This window comes from Lissotriton helveticus, chromosome 7 (genome assembly GCF_964261635.1).
Source record: "Lissotriton helveticus chromosome 7, aLisHel1.1, whole genome shotgun sequence".
Taxonomy (NCBI): domain Eukaryota; kingdom Metazoa; phylum Chordata; class Amphibia; order Caudata; family Salamandridae; genus Lissotriton; species Lissotriton helveticus.
Genome location: NC_136068.1, coordinates 1,187,461,972 through 1,187,487,706, shown reverse-complemented (window position 1 = coordinate 1,187,487,706; position 25,735 = coordinate 1,187,461,972). Strand labels below are relative to the sequence as shown.

Below are 25,735 nucleotides of genomic sequence, written 5' to 3'. Positions count from 1 at the left end.
GCAAAGAAATGACGTCAACGTGCTGGGGTGGCGTCTTACATAGGCAGGTACGGCGCATGTCACATCTGGCGGACGATGCCATGTGAAACCGAACCACACCACCTATCGGCACGCAGAGGCACTGCTCAAGAAACATCTCCAGATCAAGTCTGACTCCTGGGGATAATTCTAAGATAAGGAATCTGCAGCTAGAAGTCTCTATCAGATAGCAATGGTGTGCTAGTAAACTGACCTCCTTCAATGGCTGTGAAGTGGAGTAAGCATCCCGCCATAGAAGAGAAACAAGACCACACTGAGGTGCAAGGCAACGTTCTAAATTTGTTCAGTCTCTTCTAACCTGGACCTCTGATCATTGTGCCACTTTTTACTATGACAATGATAACATGGAGAGGTAAAGTTAGTAAGTTTGATGCTCAGATTCTAGCACTGACAACAGCAATACAAAAAAACTGTCCCAGTGCAAATCAATGAAAAAAGGATTTATTTGTACATAGGAGCCATAGGTGAGAAATAATTATGTGTGTGAGGACAGGCTGTAATTTTCAAATGTAAAGTAATCCCTCATGTATTCAGATGCAATAAGACTGGTACACCCGAAAGGCCACTAGAAAGAAGGGATAATAAAGCACTGCTGCTGACTGACTCAAGAAATGGTTGGCAATGTCTCAAGCCAATTGCTGAAGGTTGCTATCCCAAAGAAGAAGAACCATAGCACCCTTAAAGAAAGTCCAGAGAACAACAAATTTAACTTGACTGATACAAGTGCTATTGCACGTCTACTCTAAAAAAAGGCATGCTGCAGGGTTTGTTTAGGGAAACAGATTTCAGCATGTTATGGAACAGTTAGTATCAAACAACACAGGTTTGTGAGCATATGTCTTTTTGCAAACATAATCACCTCTAGGCACTAATTACAGGGGTGCTATCATCAGGCAAGTCTTTCTTCTGCACAAAAAAAGAACGGAAGGAGTCCACCCTAAAAAGATGTGAGGGAGTGAGACACTGATTAAATAAAGATATTAGCATCTGGTGGGTTAACAAAGAACAATATGACTAGAATAATTGCTTTGGGAAGATGAACAAAAACAGAAAAAAGTAAAAGAGTAGGAAGGAAAAAGAGCAGAGGGAAGGAAAAAATAAAGAAAGCTGTGGAGGACATTGGAAGGGAGAGAGGGAAGGAACAAGAGGTGAGAGATAAAAGAGGCTGTGATTGTATGCTTGAGACTTTGGAAACCTAAAATCTGGCTTTTAATGCTTGCTTCCCAATTTGATAAAATGGTGTACTTTGGGTAAATCATTTTATTGGGAACTCCGCTCGAGCAAGTTCAGGAGACATTGTAATCATGCACTGTGAAAATGTCCCAAACCATAGGAAGGGAAGAAATTTGTGGGGATCTTTACGGTGATTAGAGTGAGCAAACAACTTCTTTGCTCCAAATATTTGTATCCCGGAGCAGATACTTGCTGGGAATAAAGTCATGAGAAAATATGCTCCCCTGAATTGATGCTAGTGTTTAAGAAAGTCATTTTCAAGTATTGGTTAAGTAGATCTGACTCAGCTGATACTTAATGATGATTAATGAAAAAAAAAGGTTGCACCACTTTAGTTGAGTGAGCAGTAACAGTAGCAGACAAAATGTCACTGAATGGTGCCTGGGTGGGACACCTTCACACTGCCCGACAAAAGGAGAGGATGAGGACAGTTCAAATGCTGCAGAAATTATTACTGGTGAGCAGGATAAAGTATGTGAGATTATGCATGCAGCTGACTGAGGATTAAAAGCAATTTATTGGTTAGAAAAAGAAAGATGGGTCATGCACCAGAAAAACTGGCATGGAAATAGCATCTTGCCAAGATGTGGAATATACTGTGTTGAATGGACCACTGTCATATTTCAAAACAAAAAGGGGAGAGGGGGTAAAAAGAAAAAAGGTAGAGCGGTCGACCGCAAAGCTGGGCAACTGAGTTCGAGTCTCGGCAACGAAGCTCAGCATATCCAGTGATTCTGGGCAAATCACTGAATCTCCCTATGCCTAACAAAAAATGAATGCGTCCGTCTGTAACGCAACTGGTGCTCATGTAAAGGGCTCTGATATCAGTTATCTTCAGGGCGAGTTTGCGCTATATAAAACTCTGCCCCCCTCCATTTTTAGGTTTTGCCTTTCGCGCAGGCGAAATCCTGATGAGTTCTGTAGTGTGGCTTTGGGTCGGCCCTCGTCATTCATTGGCTGGCTCCATAAATGGAGCCTAGCCATTGGACGAGGGGCCTGTCCGTCAATGCCGGACCAGATTCGGGGGCGTTCCCGCGTTTCTTTGGCTTTTGCCGACGTCACGCGACGCCGGGAACGCCCCCGATTCTGTTCCGGCATTGCCGGCACCTCCCTTGCTCCCCCTCCCGCTTGTTTCCTGGTGCCCGCCTTCGTGCTCCGGCCGGCTGTCGTCAGCTCTCTCCTCCCCCTTTCCCGCCCCCTCCCGCTTCTCTCTGATGCCCGCCTTCCGGTGAGACACTGTGATGAATGCCACTGAAAGCCCTGGATGGACTGGGCTGGGTCCGGGTCAGTCTGCTCGGTAGTGGGCTGACTAAAGCGTGAACGCTTGAAAACAGCTTGAAACATTGAAAGAACATATTTGAACCAGCCTTTGACAATAAATTATGACGTAATGCAGCTAACACAAATGTAACGTGTGAAACTGCAGACTGTTATGTTCAGCCAGAGTGGAGCTTCAGAGTGGAGCTTCAGAGTGGAGCTTCAGAGTGCAGAGTGGAGCTTCAGAGTGCAGAGTGGAGCTTCAGAGTGCAGAGTGGAGCTTCAGAGTGCAGAGTGGAGCTTCAGAGTGCAGAGTGGAGCTTCAGAGTGGAGAGTGGAGCTTCAGAGTGGAGCTTCAGAGTGGAGCTTCAGAGTGGAGAGTGGAGCTTCAGAGTGGAGCTTCAGAGTGCAGAGTGGAGCTTCAGAGTGGAGCTTCAGAGTGGAGCTTCAGAGTGGAGCTTCAGAGTGCAGAGTGGAGCTTCAGAGTGCAGAGTGGAGCTTCAGAGTGCAGCTTCAGAGTGCAGAGTGGAGCTTCAGAGTGGAGCTTCAGAGTGCAGAGTGGAGCTTCAGAGTGGAGCTTCAGAGTGCAGAGTGGAGCTTCAGAGTGGAGCTTCAGAGTGCAGAGTGGAGCTTCAGAGTGCAGAGTGGAGCTTCAGAGTGGAGAGTGGAGCTTCAGAGTGCAGAGTGGAGCTTCAGAGTGGAGCTTCAGAGTGCAGAGTGGAGCTTCAGAGTGCAGAGTGGAGCTTCAGAGTGGAGCTTCAGAGTGGAGCTTCAGAGTGGAGCTTCAGAGTGGAGCTTCAGAGTGGAGCTTCAGAGTGCAGAGTGGAGCTTCAGAGTGCAGAGTGGAGCTTCAGAGTGCAGAGTGGAGCTTCAGAGTGCAGAGTGGAGCTTCAGAGTGCAGCTTCAGAGTGCAGAGTGGAGCTTCAGAGTGGAGCTTCAGAATGCAGAGTGGAGCTTCAGAGTGGAGCTTCAGAGTGCAGAGTGGAGCTTCAGAGTGGAGCTTCAGAGTGCAGAGTGGAGCTTCAGAGTGGAGCTTCAGAGTGCAGAGTGGAGCTTCAGAGTGGAGCTTCAGAGTACAGAGTGGAGCTTCAGAGTGGAGCTTCAGAGTGCAGAGTGGAGCTTCAGAGTGGAGCTTCAGAGTGCAGAGTGGAGCTTCAGAGTGCAGAGTGGAGCTTCAGAGTGCAGAGTGGAGCTTCAGAGTGGAGCTTCAGAGTGGAGCTTCAGAGTGGAGCTTCAGAGTGGAGCTTCAGAGTGGAGCTTCAGAGTGCAGAGTGGAGCTGCAGATTCAGAGTGGAGCTGCAGATTCAGAGTGGAGCTGCAGATTCAGAGTGGAGCTGCAGATTCAGAGTGGAGCTGCAGAGTGGAGCTGCAGAGTGGCGCTTCAGAGTGGCGCTTCAGAGTGGAGCTTCAGAGTGGAGCTTCAGAGTGGAGCTTCAGAGTGGAGCTTCAGAGTGGAGCTTCAGAGTGGAGCTTCAGAGTGGAGCTTCAGAGTGGAGCTTCAGAGTGGAGCTTCAGAGTGGAGCTTCAGAGTGGAGCTTCAGAGTGGAGCTTCAGAGTGCAGAGTGGAGCTTCAGAGTGGAGCTTCAGAGTGCTGGAGCTTCAGAGTGCAGAGTGGAGCTTCAGAGTGCAGAGTGGAGCTTCAGAGTGGAGCTTCAGAGTGCAGAGTGGAGCTGCAGATTCAGAGTGGAGCTGCAGATTCAGAGTGGAGCTGCAGATTCAGAGTGGAGCTGCAGAGTGGAGCTGCAGAGTGGAGCTGCAGAGTGGCGCTTCAGAGTGGCGCTTCAGAGTGGCGCTTCAGAGTGGCGCTTCAGAGTGGCGCTTCAGAGTGGAGCTTCAGAGTGGAGCTTCAGAGTGGAGCTTCAGAGTGCAGAGTGGAGCTTCAGAGTGCAGAGTGGAGCTTCAGAGTGCAGAGTGGAGCTTCAGAGTGCAGAGTGGAGCTTCAGAGTGGAGCTTCAGAGTGGAGCTTCAGAGTGGAGCTTCAGAGTGGAGCTTCAGAGTGGAGCTTCAGAGTGGAGCTTCAGAGTGGAGAGTGGAGCTTCAGAGTGGAGAGTGGAGCTTCAGAGTGGAGAGTGGAGCTTCAGAGTGCAGAGTGGAGCTTCAGAGTGGAGCTTCAGAGTGCAGAGTGGAGCTTCAGAGTGGAGCTTCAGAGTGGAGCTTCAGAGTGCAGAGTGGAGCTTCAGAGTGGAGCTTCAGAGTGCAGAGTGGAGCTTCAGAGTGGAGCTTCAGAGTGCAGAGTGGAGCTTCAGAGTGCAGAGTGGAGCTTCAGAGTGGAGCTTCAGAGTGCAGAGTGGAGCTTCAGAGTGCAGAGTGGAGCTTCAGAGTGCAGAGTGGAGCTTCAGAGTGCAGAGTGGAGCTTCAGAGTGCAGAGTGGAGCTTCAGAGTGGAGCTTCAGAGTGCAGAGTGGAGCTGCAGATTCAGAGTGGAGCTGCAGATTCAGAGTGGAGCTGCAGATTCAGAGTGGAGCTGCAGAGTGGAGCTGCAGAGTGGAGCTGCAGAGTGGAGCTTCAGAGTGGAGCTTCAGAGTGGAGCTTCAGAGTGGAGCTTCAGAGTGGAGCTTCAGAGTGGAGCTTCAGAGTGGAGCTTCAGAGTGCAGAGTGGAGCTTCAGAGTGCAGAGTGGAGCTTCAGAGTGCAGAGTGGAGCTTCAGAGTGCAGAGTGGAGCTTCAGAGTGGAGCTTCAGAGTGCAGAGTGGAGCTTCAGAGTGGAGCTTCAGAGTGCAGAGTGGAGCTTCAGAGTGGAGCTTCAGAGTGCAGAGTGGAGCTTCAGAGTGGAGCTTCAGAGTGCAGAGTGGAGCTTCAGAGTGGAGCTTCAGAGTACAGAGTGGAGCTTCAGAGTGGAGCTTCAGAGTGCAGAGTGGAGCTTCAGAGTGGAGCTTCAGAGTGCAGAGTGGAGCTTCAGAGTGCAGAGTGGAGCTTCAGAGTGGAGCTTCAGAGTGGAGCTTCAGAGTGGAGCTTCAGAGTGGAGCTTCAGAGTGGAGCTGCAGATTCAGAGTGGAGCTGCAGATTCAGAGTGGAGCTGCAGAGTGGAGCTGCAGAGTGGCGCTTCAGAGTGGCGCTTCAGAGTGGCGCTTCAGAGTGGCGCTTCAGAGTGGAGCTTCAGAGTGGAGCTTCAGAGTGGAGCTTCAGAGTGGAGCTTCAGAGTGCAGAGTGGAGCTTCAGAGTGGAGCTTCAGAGTGCTGGAGCTTCAGAGTGCAGAGTGGAGCTTCAGAGTGCAGAGTGGAGCTTCAGATTGGAGCTTCAGAGTGGAGCTTCAGAGTGGAGAGTGGAGCTTCAGAGTGGAGCTTCAGAGTGCAGAGTGGAGCTTCAGAGTGGAGCTTCAGAGTGCAGAGTGGAGCTTCAGAGTGCAGAGTGGAGCTTCAGAGTGCAGAGTGGAGCTTCAGAGTGCAGAGTGGAGCTTCAGAGTGCAGCTTCAGAGTGCAGAGTGGAGCTTCAGAGTGCAGCTTCAGAGTGCAGAGTGGAGCTTCAGAGTGGAGCTTCAGAGTGCAGAGTGGAGCTGCAGATTCAGAGTGGAGCTGCAGATTCAGAGTGGAGCTGCAGATTCAGAGTGGAGCTGCAGATTCAGAGTGGAGCTGCAGAGTGGCGCTTCAGAGTGGAGCTTCAGAGTGGCGCTTCAGAGTGGCGCTTCAGAGTGGAGCTTCAGAGTGGCGCTTCAGAGTGGAGCTTCAGAGTGGAGCTTCAGAGTGGAGCTTCAGAGTGGAGCTTCAGAGTGGAGCTTCAGAGTGGAGCTTCAGAGTGCAGAGTGGAGCTTCAGAGTGGAGCTTCAGAGTGGAGCTTCAGAGTGGAGCTTCAGAGTGGAGCTTCAGAGTGCAGAGTGGAGCTTCAGAGTGGAGCTTCAGAGTGCTGGAGCTTCAGAGTGCAGAGTGGAGCTTCAGAGTGGAGCTTCAGAGTGGAGCTTCAGAGTGGAGCTTCAGAGTGGAGAGTGGAGCTTCAGAGTGGAGAGTGGAGCTTCAGAGTGCAGAGTGGAGCTTCAGAGTGGAGCTTCAGAGTGCAGAGTGGAGCTTCAGAGTGCAGAGTGGAGCTTCAGAGTGGAGCTTCAGAGTGCAGAGTGGAGCTTCAGAGTGGAGCTTCAGAGTGCAGAGTGGAGCTTCAGAGTGGAGCTTCAGAGTGCAGAGTGGAGCTTCAGAGTGCAGAGTGGAGCTTCAGAGTGGAGCTTCAGAGTGCAGAGTGGAGCTTCAGAGTGCAGAGTGGAGCTTCAGAGTGCAGAGTGGAGCTTCAGAGTGCAGAGTGGAGCTTCAGAGTGCAGAGTGGAGCTTCAGAGTGGAGCTTCAGAGTGCAGAGTGGAGCTTCAGAGTGGAGCTTCAGAGTGCAGAGTGGAGCTGCAGATTCAGAGTGGAGCTGCAGATTCAGAGTGGAGCTGCAGATTCAGAGTGGAGCTGCAGATTCAGAGTGGAGCTGCAGAGTGGAGCTGCAGAGTGGAGCTTCAGAGTGGAGCTTCAGAGTGGAGCTTCAGAGTGGAGCTTCAGAGTGCAGAGTGGAGCTTCAGAGTGCAGAGTGGAGCTTCAGAGTGCAGAGTGGAGCTTCAGAGTGCAGAGTGGAGCTTCAGAGTGCAGCTTCAGAGTGCAGAGTGGAGCTTCAGAGTGGAGCTTCAGAGTGCAGAGTGGAGCTTCAGAGTGGAGCTTCAGAGTGCAGAGTGGAGCTTCAGAGTGGAGCTTCAGAGTGCAGAGTGGAGCTTCAGAGTGGAGCTTCAGAGTGCAGAGTGGAGCTTCAGAGTGCAGAGTGGAGCTTCAGAGTGCAGAGTGGAGCTTCAGAGTGCAGAGTGGAGCTTCAGAGTGCAGAGTGGAGCTTCAGAGTGGAGCTTCAGAGTGCAGAGTGGAGCTTCAGAGTGGAGCTTCAGAGTGCAGAGTGGAGCTTCAGAGTGGAGCTTCAGAGTGCAGAGTGGAGCTTCAGAGTGCAGAGTGGAGCTTCAGAGTGCAGAGTGGAGCTTCAGAGTGCAGAGTGGAGCTTCAGAGTGGAGCTTCAGAGTGCAGAGTGGAGCTGCAGATTCAGAGTGGAGCTGCAGATTCAGAGTGGAGCTGCAGATTCAGAGTGGAGCTGCAGAGTGGAGCTGCAGAGTGGAGCTTCAGAGTGGAGCTTCAGAGTGGAGCTTCAGAGTGGAGCTTCAGAGTGGAGCTTCAGAGTGGAGCTTCAGAGTGGAGCTTCAGAGTGGAGCTTCAGAGTGCAGAGTGGAGCTTCAGAGTGCAGAGTGGAGCTTCAGAGTGCAGAGTGGAGCTTCAGAGTGCAGCTTCAGAGTGCAGAGTGGAGCTTCAGAGTGCAGAGTGGAGCTTCAGAGTGCAGCTTCAGAGTGCAGAGTGGAGCTTCAGAGTGGAGCTTCAGAGTGCAGAGTGGAGCTTCAGAGTGCAGAGTGGAGCTTCAGAGTGCAGAGTGGAGCTTCAGAGTGGAGCTTCAGAGTGCAGAGTGGAGCTTCAGAGTGGAGCTTCAGAGTGCAGAGTGGAGCTGCAGATTCAGAGTGGAGCTGCAGATTCAGAGTGGAGCTGCAGATTCAGAGTGGAGCTGCAGAGTGGAGCTGCAGAGTGGAGCTGCAGAGTGGAGCTGCAGAGTGGAGCTTCAGAGTGGAGCTTCAGAGTGGAGCTTCAGAGTGGAGCTTCAGAGTGGAGCTTCAGAGTGGAGCTTCAGAGTGGAGCTTCAGAGTGCAGAGTGGAGCTTCAGAGTGGAGCTTCAGAGTGCAGAGTGGAGCTTCAGAGTGGAGCTTCAGAGTGCAGAGTGGAGCTTCAGAGTGGAGCTTCAGAGTGCAGAGTGGAGCTTCAGAGTGGAGCTTCAGAGTGCAGAGTGGAGCTTCAGAGTGGAGCTTCAGAGTGCAGAGTGGAGCTTCAGAGTGCAGAGTGGAGCTTCAGAGTGCAGAGTGGAGCTTCAGAGTGCAGAGTGGAGCTTCAGAGTGGAGCTTCAGAGTGCAGAGTGGAGCTTCACACTACTTTTTAGGTTTTGCCTGGCGAAAAGATGCGCTCTGCGCATCTTTTTCGCGCAGGCGAAATCCTGATGAGTTCTGTAGTGTGGCTTTGGGTCGGCCCTCGTCATTCATTGGCTGGCTCCATAAATGGAGCCTAGCCATTGGACGAGGGGCCTGTCCGTCAATGCCGGACCAGATTCGGGGGCGTTCCCGCGTTTCTTTGGCTTTTGCCGACGTCACGCGACGCCGGGAACGCCCCCGATTCTGTTCCGGCATTGCCTTCACCTCCCTTGCTCCCCCTCCCGCTTGTTTCCTGGTGCCCGCCTTCGTGCTCCGGCCGGCCGTCGTCAGCTCTCTCCTCCCCCTTTCCCGCCCCCTCCCGCTTCTCTCTGATGCCCGCCTTCCGGTGAGACACTGTGATGAATGCCACTGAAAGCCCTGGATGGACTGGGCTGGGTCCGGGTCAGTCTGCTCGGTAGTGGGCTGACTAAAGCGTGAACGCTTGAAAACAGCTTGAAACATTGAAAGAACATATTTGAACCAGCCTTTGACAATAAATTATGACGTAATGCAGCTAACACAAATGTAACGTGTGAAACTGCAGACTGTTATGTTCAGCCAGAGTGGAGCTTCAGAGTGGAGCTTCAGAGTGCAGAGTGGAGCTTCAGAGTGCAGAGTGGAGCTTCAGAGTGCAGAGTGGAGCTTCAGAGTGCAGAGTGGAGCTTCAGAGTGGAGCTTCAGAGTGGAGCTTCAGAGTGGAGCTTCAGAGTGGAGCTTCAGAGTGGAGAGTGGAGCTTCAGAGTGCAGAGTGGAGCTTCAGAGTGCAGAGTGGAGCTTCAGAGTGCAGAGTGGAGCTTCAGAGTGCAGCTTCAGAGTGCAGAGTGGAGCTTCAGAGTGGAGCTTCAGAGTGCAGAGTGGAGCTTCAGAGTGGAGCTTCAGAGTGGAGCTTCAGAGTGGAGCTTCAGAGTGGAGCTTCAGAGTGGAGCTTCAGAGTGGAGCTTCAGAGTGGAGCTTCAGAGTGGAGCTTCAGAGTGCAGAGTGGAGCTTCAGAGTGCAGAGTGGAGCTTCAGAGTGCAGAGTGGAGCTTCAGAGTGCAGCTTCAGAGTGCAGAGTGGAGCTTCAGAGTGGAGCTTCAGAGTGCAGAGTGGAGCTTCAGAGTGGAGCTTCAGAGTGCAGAGTGGAGCTTCAGAGTGGAGCTTCAGAGTGCAGAGTGGAGCTTCAGAGTGGAGCTTCAGAGTGCAGAGTGGAGCTTCAGAGTACAGAGTGGAGCTTCAGAGTGGAGCTTCAGAGTGCAGAGTGGAGCTTCAGAGTGGAGCTTCAGAGTGCAGAGTGGAGCTTCAGAGTGCAGAGTGGAGCTTCAGAGTGCAGAGTGGAGCTGTGGAGCTTCAGAGTGGAGCTTCAGAGTGGAGCTTCAGAATGGAGCTTCAGAGTGGAGCTTCAGAGTGGAGCTTCAGAGTGCAGAGTGGAGCTTCAGAGTGCAGAGTGGAGCTGCAGATTCAGAGTGGAGCTGCAGATTCAGAGTGGAGCTGCAGAGTGGAGCTGCAGAGTGGAGCTGCAGAGTGGAGCTTCAGAGTGGCGCTTCAGAGTGGCGCTTCAGAGTGGAGCTTCAGAGTGGAGCTTCAGAGTGGAGCTTCAGAGTGGAGCTTCAGAGTGGAGCTTCAGAGTGGAGCTTCAGAGTGGAGCTTCAGAGTGGAGCTTCAGAGTGGAGCTTCAGAGTGGAGCTTCAGAGTGCAGAGTGGAGCTTCAGAGTGGAGCTTCAGAGTGCAGAGTGGAGCTTCAGAGTGGAGCTTCAGAGTGCAGAGTGGAGCTTCAGAGTGGAGCTTCAGAGTGCTGGAGCTTCAGAGTGCAGAGTGGAGCTTCAGAGTGCAGAGTGGAGCTTCAGAGTGCAGAGTGGAGCTTCAGAGTGGAGCTTCAGAGTGCAGAGTGGAGCTGCAGATTCAGAGTGGAGCTGCAGATTCAGAGTGGAGCTGCAGATTCAGAGTGGAGCTGCAGATTCAGAGTGGAGCTGCAGAGTGGCGCTTCAGAGTGGCGCTTCAGAGTGGCGCTTCAGAGTGGAGCTTCAGAGTGGAGCTTCAGAGTGGAGCTTCAGAGTGGAGCTTCAGAGTGGAGCTTCAGAGTGGAGCTTCAGAGTGGAGCTTCAGAGTGCAGAGTGGAGCTTCAGAGTTCAGAGTGGAGCTTCAGAGTTCAGAGTGGAGCTTCAGAGTGGAGCTTCAGAGTGGAGCTTCAGAGTGGAGCTTCAGAGTGGAGCTTCAGAGTGGAGCTTCAGAGTGGAGCTTCAGAGTGGAGCTTCAGAGTGGAGCTTCAGAGTGCAGAGTGGAGCTGTGGAGCTTCAGAGTGGAGCTTCAGAGTGGAGCTTCAGAGTGGAGCTTCAGAGTGGAGCTTCAGAGTGCAGAGTGGAGCTTCAGAGTGCAGAGTGGAGCTTCAGAGTGCAGAGTGGAGCTTCAGAGTGCAGCTTCAGAGTGCAGAGTGGAGCTTCAGAGTGGAGCTTCAGAGTGCAGAGTGGAGCTTCAGAGTGCAGAGTGGAGCTTCAGAGTGCAGAGTGGAGCTTCAGAGTGGAGCTTCAGAGTGGAGCTTCAGAGTGGAGCTTCAGAGTGCAGAGTGGAGCTTCAGAGTGCAGAGTGGAGCTTCAGAGTGCAGAGTGGAGCTTCAGAGTGCAGAGTGGAGCTTCAGAGTGCAGCTTCAGAGTGCAGAGTGGAGCTTCAGAGTGGAGCTTCAGAGTGCAGAGTGGAGCTTCAGAGTGGAGCTTCAGAGTGCAGAGTGGAGCTTCAGAGTGGAGCTTCAGAGTGCAGAGTGGAGCTTCAGAGTGGAGCTTCAGAGTGCAGAGTGGAGCTTCAGAGTACAGAGTGGAGCTTCAGAGTGGAGCTTCAGAGTGCAGAGTGGAGCTTCAGAGTGGAGCTTCAGAGTGCAGAGTGGAGCTTCAGAGTGCAGAGTGGAGCTGTGGAGCTTCAGAGTGGAGCTTCAGAGTGGAGCTTCAGAGTGGAGCTTCAGAGTGGAGCTTCAGAGTGGAGCTTCAGAGTGCAGAGTGGAGCTGCAGATTCAGAGTGGAGCTGCAGATTCAGAGTGGAGCTGCAGAGTGGAGCTGCAGAGTGGAGCTGCAGAGTGGAGCTGCAGAGTGGAGCTGCAGAGTGGCGCTTCAGAGTGGCGCTTCAGAGTGGAGCTTCAGAGTGGAGCTTCAGAGTGGAGCTTCAGAGTGGAGCTTCAGAGTGGAGCTTCAGAGTGGAGCTTCAGAGTGGAGCTTCAGAGTGGAGCTTCAGAGTGCAGAGTGGAGCTTCAGAGTGGAGCTTCAGAGTGCAGAGTGGAGCTTCAGAGTGGAGCTTCAGAGTGCTGGAGCTTCAGAGTGCAGAGTGGAGCTTCAGAGTGCAGAGTGGAGCTTCAGAGTGCAGAGTGGAGCTTCAGAGTGCAGAGTGGAGCTTCAGAGTGCAGAGTGGAGCTGCAGATTCAGAGTGGAGCTGCAGATTCAGAGTGGAGCTGCAGATTCAGAGTGGAGCTGCAGAGTGGCGCTTCAGAGTGGCGCTTCAGAGTGGAGCTTCAGAGTGGAGCTTCAGAGTGGAGCTTCAGAGTGGAGCTTCAGAGTGGAGCTTCAGAGTGGAGCTTCAGAGTGGAGCTTCAGAGTGCAGAGTGGAGCTTCAGAGTGCAGAGTGGAGCTTCAGAGTGCAGAGTGGAGCTTCAGAGTGGAGCTTCAGAGTGGAGCTTCAGAGTGGAGCTTCAGAGTGGAGCTTCAGAGTGGAGCTTCAGAGTGCAGAGTTGAGCTTCAGAGTGGAGCTTCAGAGTGCAGAGTGGAGCTTCAGAGTGGAGCTTCAGAGTGCAGAGTGGAGCTTCAGAGTGGAGCTTCAGAGTGCAGAGTGGAGCTTCAGAGTGCAGAGTGGAGCTTCAGAGTGCAGAGTGGAGCTTCAGAGTGCAGAGTGGAGCTTCAGAGTGCAGAGTGGAGCTTCAGAGTGCAGAGTGGAGCTTCAGAGTGCAGAGTGGAGCTTCAGAGTGCAGAGTGGAGCTTCAGAGTGCAGAGTGGAGCTTCAGAGTGGAGCTTCAGAGTGGAGCTTCAGAGTGGAGCTTCAGAGTGGAGCTTCAGAGTGGAGCTTCAGAGTGGAGCTTCAGAGTGGAGCTTCAGAGTGGAGCTTCAGAGTGGAGCTTCAGAGTGGAGCTTCAGAGTGGAGCTTCAGAGTGGAGCTTCAGAGTGGAGCTTCAGAGTGGAGCTTCAGAGTGGAGAGTGGAGCTTCAGAGTGCAGAGTTGAGCTTCAGAGTGGAGCTTCAGAGTGCAGAGTGGAGCTTCAGAGTGGAGCTTCAGAGTGCAGAGTGGAGCTTCAGAGTGGAGCTTCAGAGTGCAGAGTGGAGCTTCAGAGTGGAGCTTCAGAGTGCAGAGTGGAGCTTCAGAGTGGAGCTTCAGAGTGCAGAGTGGAGCTTCAGAGTGGAGCTTCAGAGTGCAGAGTGGAGCTTCAGAGTGCAGAGTGGAGCTTCAGAGTGCAGAGTGGAGCTTCAGAGTGCAGAGTGGAGCTTCAGAGTGGAGCTTCAGAGTGCAGAGTGGAGCTGCAGATTCAGAGTGGAGCTGCAGATTCAGAGTGGAGCTGCAGATTCAGAGTGGAGCTGCAGATTCAGAGTGGAGCTGCAGATTCAGAGTGGAGCTGCAGAGTGGAGCTGCAGAGTGGAGCTGCAGAGTGGAGCTTCAGAGTGGAGCTTCAGAGTGGAGCTTCAGAGTGGAGCTTCAGAGTGGAGCTTCAGAGTGGAGCTTCAGAGTGCAGAGTGGAGCTTCAGAGTGCAGAGTGGAGCTTCAGAGTGCAGAGTGGAGCTTCAGAGTGCAGCTTCAGAGTGCAGAGTGGAGCTTCAGAGTGCAGAGTGGAGCTTCAGAGTGGAGCTTCAGAGTGCAGAGTGGAGCTTCAGAGTGGAGCTTCAGAGTGCAGAGTGGAGCTTCAGAGTGGAGCTTCAGAGTGCAGAGTGGAGCTTCAGAGTGGAGCTTCAGAGTGCAGAGTGGAGCTTCAGAGTGGAGCTTCAGAGTGCAGAGTGGAGCTTCAGAGTGCAGAGTGGAGCTTCAGAGTGCAGAGTGGAGCTTCAGAGTGCAGAGTGGAGCTTCAGAGTGGAGCTTCAGAGTGCAGAGTGGAGCTGCAGATTCAGAGTGGAGCTGCAGATTCAGAGTGGAGCTGCAGATTCAGAGTGGAGCTGCAGAGTGGAGCTTCAGAGTGGAGCTGCAGAGTGGAGCTGCAGAGTGGAGCTGCAGAGTGGAGCTTCAGAGTGGAGCTTCAGAGTGGAGCTGCAGAGTGGAGCTGCAGAGTGGAGCTGCAGAGTGGAGCTTCAGAGTGGAGCTTCAGAGTGGAGCTTCAGAGTGGAGCTTCAGAGTGGAGCTTCAGAGTGGAGCTTCAGAGTGGAGCTTCAGAGTGGAGCTTCAGAGTGGAGCTTCAGAGTGGAGCTTCAGAGTGGAGCTTCAGAGTGCAGAGTGGAGCTGCAGAGTGCAGAGTGGAGCTTCAGAGTGCAGAGTGGAGCTTCAGAGTGCAGAGTGGAGCTTCAGAGTGCAGAGTGGAGCTGCAGAGTGCAGAGTGGAGCTTCAGAGTGCAGCTTCAGAGTGCAGAGTGGAGCTTCAGAGTGCAGCTTCAGAGTTCAGAGTGGAGCTTCAGAGTGCAGAGTGGAGCTTCAGAGTGGAGCTTCAGAGTGCAGAGTGGAGCTTCAGAGTGGAGCTTCAGAGTGCAGAGTGGAGCTTCAGAGTGGAGCTTCAGAGTGCAGAGTGGAGCTTCAGAGTGGAGCTTCAGAGTGCAGAGTGGAGCTTCAGAGTGCAGAGTGGAGCTTCAGAGTGGAGCTTCAGAGTGCAGAGTGGAGCTGCAGATTCAGAGTGGAGCTGCAGATTCAGAGTGGAGCTGCAGATTCAGAGTGGAGCTGCAGAGTGGAGCTTCAGAGTGGAGCTGCAGAGTGGAGCTGCAGAGTGGAGCTTCAGAGTGGAGCTTCAGAGTGGAGCTTCAGAGTGCAGAGTGGAGCTTCAGATTCAGAGTGGAGCTGCAGATTCAGAGTGGAGCTGCAGATTCAGAGTGGAGCTGCAGATTCAGAGTGGAGCTGCAGATTCAGAGTGGAGCTGCAGATTCAGAGTGGAGCTGCAGATTCAGAGTGGAGCTGCAGATTCAGAGTGGAGCTGCAGATTCAGAGTGGAGCTGCAGAGTGGAGCTGCAGAGTGGAGCTGCAGAGTGGAGCTGCAGAGTGGAGCTGCAGAGTGGAGCTGCAGAGTGGAGCTGCAGAGTGGAGCTGCAGAGTGGAGCTTCAGAGTACAGAGTGGAGCTTCAGAGTGCAGAGTGGAGCTTCAGAGTGGAGCTTCAGAGTGCAGAGTGGAGCTTCAGAGTGGAGCTTCAGAGTGCAGAGTGGAGCTTCAGAGTGGAGCTTCAGAGTGCAGAGTGGAGCTTCAGAGTGGAGCTTCAGAGTGCAGAGTGGAGCTTCAGAGTGGAGCTTCAGAGTGCAGAGTGGAGCTTCAGAGTGCAGAGTGGAGCTTCAGAGTGCAGAGTGGAGCTTCAGAGTGCAGAGTGGAGCTTCAGAGTGGAGCTTCAGAGTGCAGAGTGGAGCTTCAGAGTGGAGCTTCAGAGTGGAGCTTCAGAGTGCAGAGTGGAGCTTCAGAGTGGAGCTTCAGAGTGCAGAGTGGAGCTTCAGAGTGGAGCTTCAGAGTGCAGAGTGGAGCTTCAGAGTGGAGCTTCAGAGTGCAGAGTGGAGCTTCAGAGTAGTGCAGAGTGGAGCTTCAGAGTGCAGAGTGGAGCTTCAGAGTGGAGCTTCAGAGTGGAGCTTCAGAGTGGAGCTTCAGAGTGCAGAGTGGAGCTTCAGAGTGGAGCTTCAGAGTGCAGAGTGGAGCTTCAGAGTGGAGCTTCAGAGTGCAGAGTGGAGCTTCAGAGTGGAGCTTCAGAGTGCAGAGTGGAGCTTCAGAGTGCAGAGTGGAGCTTCAGAGTGCAGAGTGGAGCTTCAGAGTGCAGAGTGGAGCTTCAGAGTGCAGAGTGGAGCTTCAGAGTGCAGAGTGGAGCTTCAGAGTGCAGAGTGGAGCTTCAGAGTGGAGCTTCAGAGTGGAGCTTCAGAGTGGAGCTTCAGAGTGGAGCTTCAGAGTGGAGCTTCAGAGTGGAGCTTCAGAGTGGAGCTTCAGAGTGGAGCTTCAGAGTGCAGAGTGGAGCTGCAGATTCAGAGTGGAGCTGCAGATTCAGAGTGGAGCTGCAGATTCAGAGTGGAGCTGCAGATTCAGAGTGGAGCTGCAGAGTGGAGCTGCAGAGTGGCGCTTCAGAGTGGAGCTTCAGAGTGCAGAGTGGAGCTTCAGAGTGGAGCTTCAGAGTGCAGAGTGGAGCTTCAGAGTGCAGAGTGGAGCTTCAGAGTGCAGAGTGGAGCTTCAGAGTGGAGCTTCAGAGTGGAGCTTCAGAGTGCAGAGTGGAGCTTCAGAGTGGAGCTTCAGAGTGCAGAGTGGAGCTTCAGAGTGGAGCTTCAGAGTGCAGAGTGGAGCTTCAGAGTGGAGCTTCAGAGTGGAGCTTCAGAGTGGAGCTTCAGAGTGGAGCTTCAGAGTGCAGAGTGGAGCTTCAGAGTGCAGAGTGGAGCTGCAGATTCAGAGTGGAGCTGCAGATTCAGAGTGGAGCTGCAGATTCAGAGTGGAGCTGCAGATTCAGAGTGGAGCTGCAGATTCAGAGTGGAGCTGCAGAGTGGAGCTGCAGAGTGGCGCTTCAGAGTGGAGCTTCAGAGTGCAGAGTGGAGCTTCAGAGTGGAGCTTCAGAGTGGAGCTTCAGAGTGGAGCTTCAGAGTGCAGAGTGGAGCTTCAGAGTGGAGCTTCAGAGTGCAGAGTGGAGCTTCAGAGTGGAGCTTCAGAGTGCAGAGTGGAGCTTCAGAGTGGAGCTTCAGAGTGCAGAGTGGAGCTTCAGAGTGCAGAGTGGAGCTTCAGAGTGCAGAGTGGAGCTTCAGAGTGCAGAGTGGAGCTTCAGAGTGCAGAGTGGAGCTTCAGAGTGCAGAGTGGAGCTTCAGAGTGCAGAGTGGAGCTTCAGAGTGCAGAGTGGAGCTTCAGAGTGCAGAGTGGAGCTTCAGAGTGCAGAGTGGAGCTTCAGAGTGGAGCTTCAGAGTGGAGCTTCAGAGTGGAGCTTCAGAGTGGAGCTTCAGAGTGCAGAGTGGAGCTTCAGAGTGGAGCTTCAGAGTGCAGAGTGGAGCTTCAGAGTGCAGAGTGGAGCTTCAGAGTGCAGAGTGGAGCTTCAGAGTGCAGAGTGGAGCTTCAGAGTGCAGAGTGGAGCTTCAGAGTGCAGAGTGGAGCTTCAGAGTGGAGCTTCAGAGTGCAGAGTGGAGCTTCAGAGTGGAGCTTCAGAGTGCAGAGTGGAGCTTCAGAGTGGAGCTTCAGAGTGGAGCTTCAGAGTGGAGCTTCAGAGTGGAGCTTCAGAGTGGAGCTTCAGAGTGCAGAGTGGAGCTTCAGAGTGGAGCTTCAGAGTGCAGAGTGGAGCTTCAGAGTGCAGAGTGGAGCTTCAGAGTGCAGAGTGGAGCTTCAGAGTGCAGAGTGGAGCTTCAGAGTGCAGAGTGGAGCTTCAGAGTGGAGCTTCAGAGTGGAGCTTCAGAGTGGAGCTTCAGAGTGGAGCTTCAGAGTGGAGCTTCAGAGTGGAGCTTCAGAGTGGAGCTTCAGAGTGCAGAGTGGAGCTGCAGATTCAGAGTGGAGCTGCAGATTCAGAGTGGAGCTGCAGATTCAGAGTGGAGCTGCAGAGTGGAGCTGCAGAGTGGCGCTTCAGAGTGGAGCTTCAGAGTGCAGAGTGGCGCTTCAGAGTGGAGCTTCAGAGTGCAGAGTGGAGCTTCAGAGTGGAGCTTCAGAGTGCAGAGTGGAGCTTCAGAGTGGAGCTTCAGAGTGCAGAGTGGAGCTTCAGAGTGCAGAGTGGAGCTTCAGAGTGGAGCTTCAGAGTGCAGAGTGGAGCTTCAGAGTGGAGCTTCAGAGTGCAGAGTGGAGCTTCAGAGTGGAGCTTCAGAGTGCAGAGTGGAGCTTCAGAGTGGAGCTTCAGAGTGCAGAGTGGAGCTTCAGAGTGCAGAGTGGAGCTTCAGAGTGCAGAGTGGAGCTTCAGAGTGCAGAGTGGAGCTTCAGAGTGCAGAGTGGAGCTTCAGAGTGCAGAGTGGAGCTTCAGAGTGGAGCTTCAGAGTGCAGAGTGGAGCTTCAGAGTGGAGCTTCAGAGTGCAGAGTGGAGCTTCAGAGTGGAGCTTCAGAGTGCAGAGTGGAGCTTCAGAGTGGAGCTTCAGAGTGCAGAGTGGAGCTTCAGAGTGGAGCTTCAGAGTGCAGAGTGGAGCTTCAGAGTGCAGAGTGGAGCTTCAGAGTGCAGAGTGGAGCTTCAGAGTGCAGAGTGGAGCTTCAGAGTGCAGAGTGGAGCTGCAGAGTGGAGCTTCAGAGTGCAGAGTGGAGCTTCAGAGTGGAGCTTCAGAGTGGAGCTTCAGAGTGGAGCTTCAGAGTGGAGCTTCAGAGTGGAGCTTCAGAGTGCAGAGTGGAGCTTCAGAGTGCAGAGTGGAGCTTCAGAGTGGAGCTTCAGAGTGCAGAGTGGAGCTTCAGAGTGGAGCTTCAGAGTGGAGCTTCAGAGTGCAGAGTGGAGCTTCAGAGTGGAGCTTCAGAGTGGAGCTTCAGAGTGGAGCTTCAGAGTGGAGCTTCAGAGTGGAGCTTCAGAGTGGAGCTTCAGAGTGCAGCTTCAGAGTGCAGCTTCAGAGTGCAGAGTGGAGCTGCAGATTCAGAGTGGAGCTGCAGATTCAGAGTGGAGCTGCAGATTCAGAGTGGAGCTGCAGATTCAGAGTGGAGCTTCAGAGTGCAGAGTGGAGCTTCAGAGTGGAGCTGCAGAGTGGAGCTTCAGAGTGGAGCTTCAGAGTGGAGCTTCAGAGTGCAGAGTGGAGCTTCAGAGTGGAGCTTCAGAGTGCAGAGTGGAGCTTCAGAGTGGAGCTTCAGAGTGCAGAGTGGAGCTTCAGAGTGGAGCTTCAGAGTGCAGAGTGGAGCTTCAGAGTGGAGCTTCAGAGTGCAGAGTGGAGCTTCAGAGTGCAGAGTGGAGCTTCAGAGTGCAGAGTGGAGCTTCAGAGTGCAGCTTCAGAGTGGAGCTTCAGAGTGGAGCTTCAGAGTGGAGCTTCAGAGTGGAGCTTCAGAGTGGAGCTTCAGAGTGGAGCTTCAGAGTGCAGAGTGGAGCTTCAGAGTGGAGCTTCAGAGTGCAGAGTGGAGCTTCAGAGTGGAGCTTCAGAGTGCAGAGTGGAGCTTCAGAGTGGAGCTTCAGAGTGGAGCTTCAGAGTGGAGCTTCAGAGTGGAGCTTCAGAGTGGAGCTTCAGAGTGGAGCTTCAGAGTGCAGCTTCAGAGTGCAGCTTCAGAGTGCAGCTTCAGAGTGCAGAGTGGAGCTGCAGATTCAGAGTGGAGCTGCAGATTCAGAGTGGAGCTGCAGATTCAGAGTGGAGCTGCAGATTCAGAGTGGAGCTGCAGAGTGGAGCTGCAGAGTGGAGCTTCAGAGTGGAGCTTCAGAGTGGCGCTTCAGAGTGGCGCTTCAGAGTGGCGCTTCAGAGTGGAGCTTCAGAGTGGAGCTTCAGAGTGGAGCTTCAGAGTGGAGCTTCAGAGTGCAGAGTGGAGCTTCAGAGTGCAGAGTGGAGCTTCAGAGTGGAGCTTCAGAGTGCAGAGTGGAGCTTCAGAGTGGAGCTTCAGAGTGCAGAGTGGAGCTTCAGAGTGGAGCTTCAGAGTGCAGAGTGGAGCTTCAGAGTGGAGCTTCAGAGTGCAGAGTGGAGCTTCAGAGTGCAGAGTGGAGCTTCAGAGTGCAGAGTGGAGCTTCAGAGTGCAGAGTGGAGCTTCAGAGTGCAGAGTGGAGCTTCAGAGTGCAGAGTGGAGCTTCAGAGTGCAGAGTGGAGCTTCAGAGTGCAGATTCAGAGTGCAGAGTGGAGCTTCAGAGTGCAGAGTGGAGCTTCAGAGTGCAGAGTGGAGCTTCAGAGTGGAGCTTCAGAGTGGAGCTTCAGAGTGGAGCTTCAGAGTGGAGCTTCAGAGTGGAGCTTCAGAGTGGAGCTTCAGAGTGGAGCTTCAGAGTGGAGCTTCAGAGTGTCAAGAGCAATGCCAATAGCTCTAACTTTAACAAAGGCAAAACCATTGCATTGTAAATGCTTGTTAGGTTTTGCCTCGCCAAAAAGATGCGCTCTGCGCATCTTTTTCGCGCAAGCGAAATCCTGATGAGATCTGTAGTGTGGCTTTGGTTCGGCCCTCGTCATTCATTGGCTGGCTCCATAAATGGAGCCTAGCCATTGGACGAGGGGCCTGTCCGTCAATGCCGGACCAGATTCGGGGGCGTTCCCGCGTTTCTTTGGCTTTTGCCGACGTCACGCGACGCCGGGAACGCCCCCGATTCTGTTCCGGCATTGCCGGCACCTCCCTTGCTCCCCCTCCCGCTTGTTTCCTGGTGCCCGCCTTCGTGCTCCGGCCGGCCGTCGTCAGCTCTCTCCTCCCCCTTTCCCGCCCCCTCCCGCTTCTCTCTGATGCCCGCCTTCCGGTGAGACACTGTGATGAATGCCACTGAAAGCCCTGGATGGACTGGGCTGGGTCCGGGTCAGTCTGCTCGGTAGTGGGCTGACTAGTGACTTGAAACATTGAAAGAACATATTCTAACCAGCCTTTGACAATAAATTATGACGTAATGCAGCTAACACAAATGTAACGTGTGAAACTGCAGACTGTTATGTTCAGCCAGAGTGGAGCTTCAGAGTGGAGCTTCAGAGTGCAGAGTGGAGCTTCAGAGTGGAGCTTCAGAGTGCAGAGTGGAGCTTCAGAGTGCAGAGTGGAGCTTCAGAGTGCAGAGTGGAGCTTCAGAGTGCAGAGTGGAGCTTCAGAGTGCAGAGTGGAGCTTCAGAGTGGAGCTTCAGAGTGCAGAGTGGAGCTTCAGAGTGCAGAGTGGAGCTTCAGAGTGGAGCTTCAGAGTGGAGCTTCAGAGTGGAGCTTCAGAGTGCAGAGTGGAGCTTCAGAGTGCAGAGTGGAGCTTCAGAGTGGAGCTTCAGAGTGCAGAGTGGAGCTTCAGAGTGCAGAGTGGAGCTTCAGAGTGGAGCTTCAGAGTGGAGCTTCAGAGTGGAGCTTCAGAGTGGAGCTTCAGAGTGGAGCTGCAGAGTGGAGCTGCAGAGTGGAGCTTCAGAGTGCAGAGTGGAGCTTCAGAGTGCAGAGTGGAGCTTCAGAGTGCAGAGTGGAGCTTCAGAGTGCAGAGTGGAGCTTCAGAGTGCAGCTTCAGAGTGCAGAGTGGAGCTTCAGAGTGGAGCTTCAGAGTGCAGAGTGGAGCTTCAGAGTGGAGCTTCAGAGTGCAGAGTGGAGCTTCAGAGTGGAGCTTCAGAGTGCAGAGTGGAGCTTCAGAGTGCAGAGTGGAGCTTCAGAGTGGAGCTTCAGAGTGGAGCTTCAGAGTGGAGCTTCAGAGTGGAGCTTCAGAGTGGAGCTTCAGAGTGGAGCTTCAGAGTGCAGAGTGGAGCTGCAGATTCAGAGTGGAGCTGCAGATTCAGAGTGGAGCTGCAGATTCAGAGTGGAGCTGCAGATTCAGAGTGGAGCTGCAGATTCAGAGTGGAGCTGCAGATTCAGAGTGGAGCTGCAGAGTGGAGCTGCAGAGTGGAGCTTCAGAGTGGAGCTTCAGAGTGGAGCTTCAGAGTGGAGCTTCAGAGTGGAGCTTCAGAGTGGAGCTTCAGAGTGGAGCTTCAGAGTGGAGCTGCAGAGTGGAGCTTCAGAGTGCAGAGTGGAGCTTCAGAGTGCAGAGTGGAGCTTCAGAGTGCAGAGTGGAGCTTCAGAGTGCAGAGTGGAGCTTCAGAGTGCAGAGTGGAGCTTCAGAGTGCAGAGTGGAGCTTCAGAGTGCAGAGTGGAGCTTCAGAGTGGAGCTTCAGAGTGCAGAGTGGAGCTTCAGAGTGGAGCTTCAGAGTGCAGAGTGGAGCTTCAGAGTGGAGCTTCAGAGTGGAGCTTCAGAGTGGAGCTTCAGAGTGCAGAGTGGAGCTTCAGAGTGGAGCTTCAGAGTGGAGCTTCAGAGTGGAGCTTCAGAGTGGAGCTTCAGAGTGGAGCTTCAGAGTGGAGCTTCAGAGTGGAGCTTCAGAGTGGAGCTTCAGAGTGGAGCTTCAGAGTGCAGAGTGGAGCTTCAGAGTGCAGAGTGGAGCTGCAGATTCAGAGTGGAGCTGCAGAGTGGAGCTTCAGAGTGGAGCTTCAGAGTGGCGCTTCAGAGTGGCGCTTCAGAGTGGCGCTTCAGAGTGGCGCTTCAGAGTGGCGCTTCAGAGTGGAGCTTCAGAGTGGAGCTTCAGAGTGGAGCTTCAGAGTGGAGCTTCAGAGTGGAGCTTCAGAGTGGAGCTTCAGAGTGGAGCTTCAGAGTGGAGCTTCAGAGTGCAGAGTGGAGCTTCAGAGTGCAGAGTGGAGCTTCAGAGTGCAGAGTGGAGCTTCAGAGTGCAGAGTGGAGCTTCAGAGTGGAGCTTCAGAGTGCAGAGTGGAGCTTCAGAGTGGAGCTTCAGAGTGCAGAGTGGAGCTTCAGAGTGGAGCTTCAGAGTGCAGAGTGGAGCTTCAGAGTGGAGCTTCAGAGTGCAGAGTGGAGCTTCAGAGTGGAGCTTCAGAGTGCAGAGTGGAGCTTCAGAGTGCAGAGTGGAGCTTCAGAGTGCAGAGTGGAGCTTCAGAGTGCAGAGTGGAGCTTCAGAGTGCAGAGTGAAGCTTCAGAGTGCAGAGTGGAGCTTCAGAGTGCAGCTTCAGAGTGCAGAGTGGAGCTTCAGAGTGCAGAGTGGAGCTTCAGAGTGGAGCTTCAGAGTGCAGAGTGGAGCTTCAGAGTGCAGAGTGGAGCTTCAGAGTGCAGAGTGGAGCTTCAGAGTGGAGCTTCAGAGTGCAGAGTGGAGCTTCAGAGTGGAGCTTCAGAGTGCAGAGTGGAGCTTCAGAGTGGAGCTTCAGAGTGCAGAGTGGAGCTTCAGAGTGCAGAGTGGAGCTTCAGAGTGCAGAGTGGAGCTTCAGAGTGGAGCTTCAGAGTGCAGAGTGGAGCTTCAGAGTGCAGAGTGGAGCTTCAGAGTGCAGAGTGGAGCTTCAGAGTGGAGCTTCAGAGTGCAGAGTGGAGCTTCAGAGTGGAGCTTCAGAGTGCAGAGTGGAGCTTCAGAGTGGAGCTTCAGAGTGCAGAGTGGAGCTTCAGAGTGGAGCTTCAGAGTGCAGAGTGGAGCTTCAGAGTGGAGCTTCAGAGTGGAGCTTCAGAGTGCAGAGTGGAGCTTCAGAGTGGAGCTTCAGAGTGCAGAGTGGAGCTTCAGAGTGCAGAGTGGAGCTTCAGAGTGGAGCTTCAGAGTGCAGAGTGGAGCTTCAGAGTGGAGCTTCAGAGTGCAGAGTGGAGCTTCAGAGTGCAGAGTGGAGCTTCAGAGTGGAGCTTCAGAGTGGAGCTTCAGAGTGGAGCTTCAGAGTGCAGAGTGGAGCTTCAGAGTGCAGAGTGGAGCTTCAGAGTGGAGCTTCAGAGTGGAGCTTCAGAGTGGAGCTTCAGAGTGGAGCTTCAGAGTGGAGCTTCAGAGTGGAGCTTCAGAGTGCAGAGTGGAGCTTCAGAGTGCAGAGTGGAGCTTCAGAGTGGAGCTTCAGAGTGGAGCTTCAGAGTGCAGAGTGGAGCTTCAGAGTGGAGCTTCAGAGTGCAGAGTGGAGCTTCAGAGTGGAGCTTCAGAGTGCAGAGTGGAGCTTCAGAGTGGAGCTTCAGAGTGCAGAGTGGAGCTTCAGAGTGGAGCTTCAGAGTGCAGAGTGGAGCTTCAGAGTGGAGCTTCAGAGTGCAGAGTGGAGCTTCAGAGTGGAGCTTCAGAGTGCAGAGTGGAGCTTCAGAGTGCAGAGTGGAGCTTCAGAGTGCAGAGTGGAGCTTCAGAGTGCAGAGTGGAGCTTCAGAGTGCACAGTGGAGCTTCAGAGTGGAGCTTCAGAGTGCAGAGTGGAGCTTCAGAGTGGAGCTTCAGAGTGCAGAGTGGAGCTTCAGAGTGGAGCTTCAGAGTGCAGAGTGGAGCTTCAGAGTGCAGAGTGGAGCTTCAGAGTGCAGAGTGGAGCTTCAGAGTGCAGATTCAGAGTGCAGAGTGGAGCTTCAGAGTGCAGAGTGGAGCTTCAGAGTGCAGAGTGGAGCTTCAGAGTGCAGAGTGGAGCTTCAGAGTGGAGCTTCAGAGTGGAGCTTCAGAGTGGAGCTTCAGAGTGGAGCTTCAGAGTGGAGCTTCAGAGTGGAGCTTCAGAGTGGAGCTTCAGAGTGGAGCTTCAGAGTGGAGCTTCAGAGTGCAGAGTGGAGCTTCAGAGTGGAGCTTCAGAGTGCAGAGTGGAGCTTCAGAGTGGAGCTTCAGAGTGGAGCTTCAGAGTGGAGCTTCAGAGTGCAGAGTGGAGCTTCAGAGTGGAGCTTCAGAGTGGAGCTTCAGAGTGGAGCTTCAGAGTGTCAAGAGCAATGCCAATAGCTCTAACTTTAACAAAGGCAAAACCATTGCATTGTAAATGCTTGTTTTTTTTAGCATATGCCAGGTATCTCAGAGTGGACTGAAACGCCTACAACTTACACAGGGTACAAACTGTCCTGAGTTTGAGAGTAAGAATTAGGCTGTACACAGTGAGAGGGGAGAAGAGGGATGGAATGGAGGGAGCAAGAAAGTGGGGGAAGGCTGGAAAACCAATTTCTAATAACACTTAATAAAACTATGAGTTTAAAAAAAAAAATTCTGGCTAATAGATTAAAATGTGAGATTCAAGACGGTATATAGGGAATAAAGATGGCTGGGATAAGTAAAGCGCAAAGAGATTTTCTTAGCACACTGCTCCAATCTTAATCGAGAGGACTGCATTCTCGCCCCATCTGGGCTGAGAAGGAGCCAGAATTAAGATGGAATGAATCTTCACTAGTGCAATATATAGCACATTCAAGTAACTCTGATTGTAGAATTCAACAACAATGACAGTGCTTATTTAGCAGAGCAAAAGAGCCTGGTTTCAATGAATGAGCACATATGGGGCCAACATTATTATAATGAATTTAGTGCATGTTAATTTCACACTTTTTGGCTACATATTAGTTAATCCCTGAAAGCCTGACTGACGTTTCCTCTTCAGATGTTCAAGGAGCCGAGGCCTAACCACAAATAACATTAAAATAAAATGTATAAGGACAGATTGAATGTGCAAACTGTTTCAAGGTGGACTACAAGAAAAGCATATGTGTATTAAAGCGCAGTGTCAGAGTGGTATGAAATGAAAGTAACACAAACATATAGGCTAGATTATGCAGATTAACACTGGAATGGTATGTCACATGTAGACTGCAATTCAAAACAATAAACCATAAACTGGTAACCGAACAATACATACACTTACAGTGGATACTATGATGTGCTAAAACATATGACTATCAGAAGTAGCATTAATAGCTTAAACTTACTTTAAAACTAAATGCAAGTTAGCTGAAAGTCGTGGATCCGTAAACTGCGTTGTTCTGTTGTTATGGTCAACAAAATATACTCTCCCTGTTGCTGTATTACGGATTTCCCATCCTGGAGGCAGAGGACCAAGCTCTTCACAACTGATGTTGCTAAGATCCCTGTTACAACAAATATATAAATGCCTCAGTGTCTGGTCTCTGAATCAAAAGAACAATGTGAAATAGAACAATTCCACACAGTCTAAGAACACGTATTGTAACAGGAACCTGATCAGCTCAGGTGGACTCATGTATTCCCAAAGATGAAAACCAGAACAGAAAATAAAATAGCAAGACTTACAAATGCATCAGAAGGTTGTGTTTTGTTTCATTTTTAATTATGTAGCAGACCACGTTTAACTCCAGCGATGCCAAAAACAAACCCAAGGCCATCCTTGCCAAATAAGTCTGACTCGATACAAAAGCGGATGATGGACGAAGCGTTTGAGCAAATCAAACACTCACCCCCAGTCAACCGATCTGGGTTTAATCCATCACCATTCTTTAGCCCACTCAGCCACCCCATTTCAGACATGGCTATATGCAAATCAGTCTGACCCTGTGCCTCATGGGAACAGTCCAGCCCGAACTGCAAAGCCATGTCTTCCATGGACCGGAAACAAGCATCCTGGGACCGATTTCGGATTCATAATCCTCATCAGCCAGGCTATCTTGAATCCAGTGGCCAAGTGAGCAAGGGACTCACGTCTGAGCATACCCTGCCACACTTAGGGCGAACAAAGCGTTACAAAAGGGGATGATGGACGGAGCGTTTGAGCAAATCAAACACTCACCCCCAGTCAACTGATCTGGGTTTAATCCATCACCATTCTTTAGCCCACTCAGCCACCCCATTTCAGACATGGCTATATGCAAATCAGTCTGACCCTGTGCCTCATGGGAACAGTCCAGCCCGAACTGCCAAGCCAGGTCTTCCATGGACCGGAAACAAGCATCCTGGGACCGGTTTCGGATTCATAATTTGGTTTGCT

The 25,735-nt window shown here is 52.7% G+C and overlaps 1 protein-coding gene across 2 annotated transcripts in view; it reads right to left on the bottom strand.

The window, feature by feature from the left end:
- Positions 1–25,735, bottom strand: part of SMURF2 (SMAD specific E3 ubiquitin protein ligase 2) — a 1,185,768-nt gene that overhangs the window by 336,801 nt on the left and 823,232 nt on the right. For both annotated transcript variants that reach the window (XM_078654335.1, XM_078654336.1), the window contains one exon: positions 24,705–24,863. In XM_078654335.1, the coding sequence (XP_078510461.1) occupies positions 24,705–24,863 (159 nt within the window). The remainder of the gene's footprint in view (positions 1–24,704; positions 24,864–25,735) is intronic.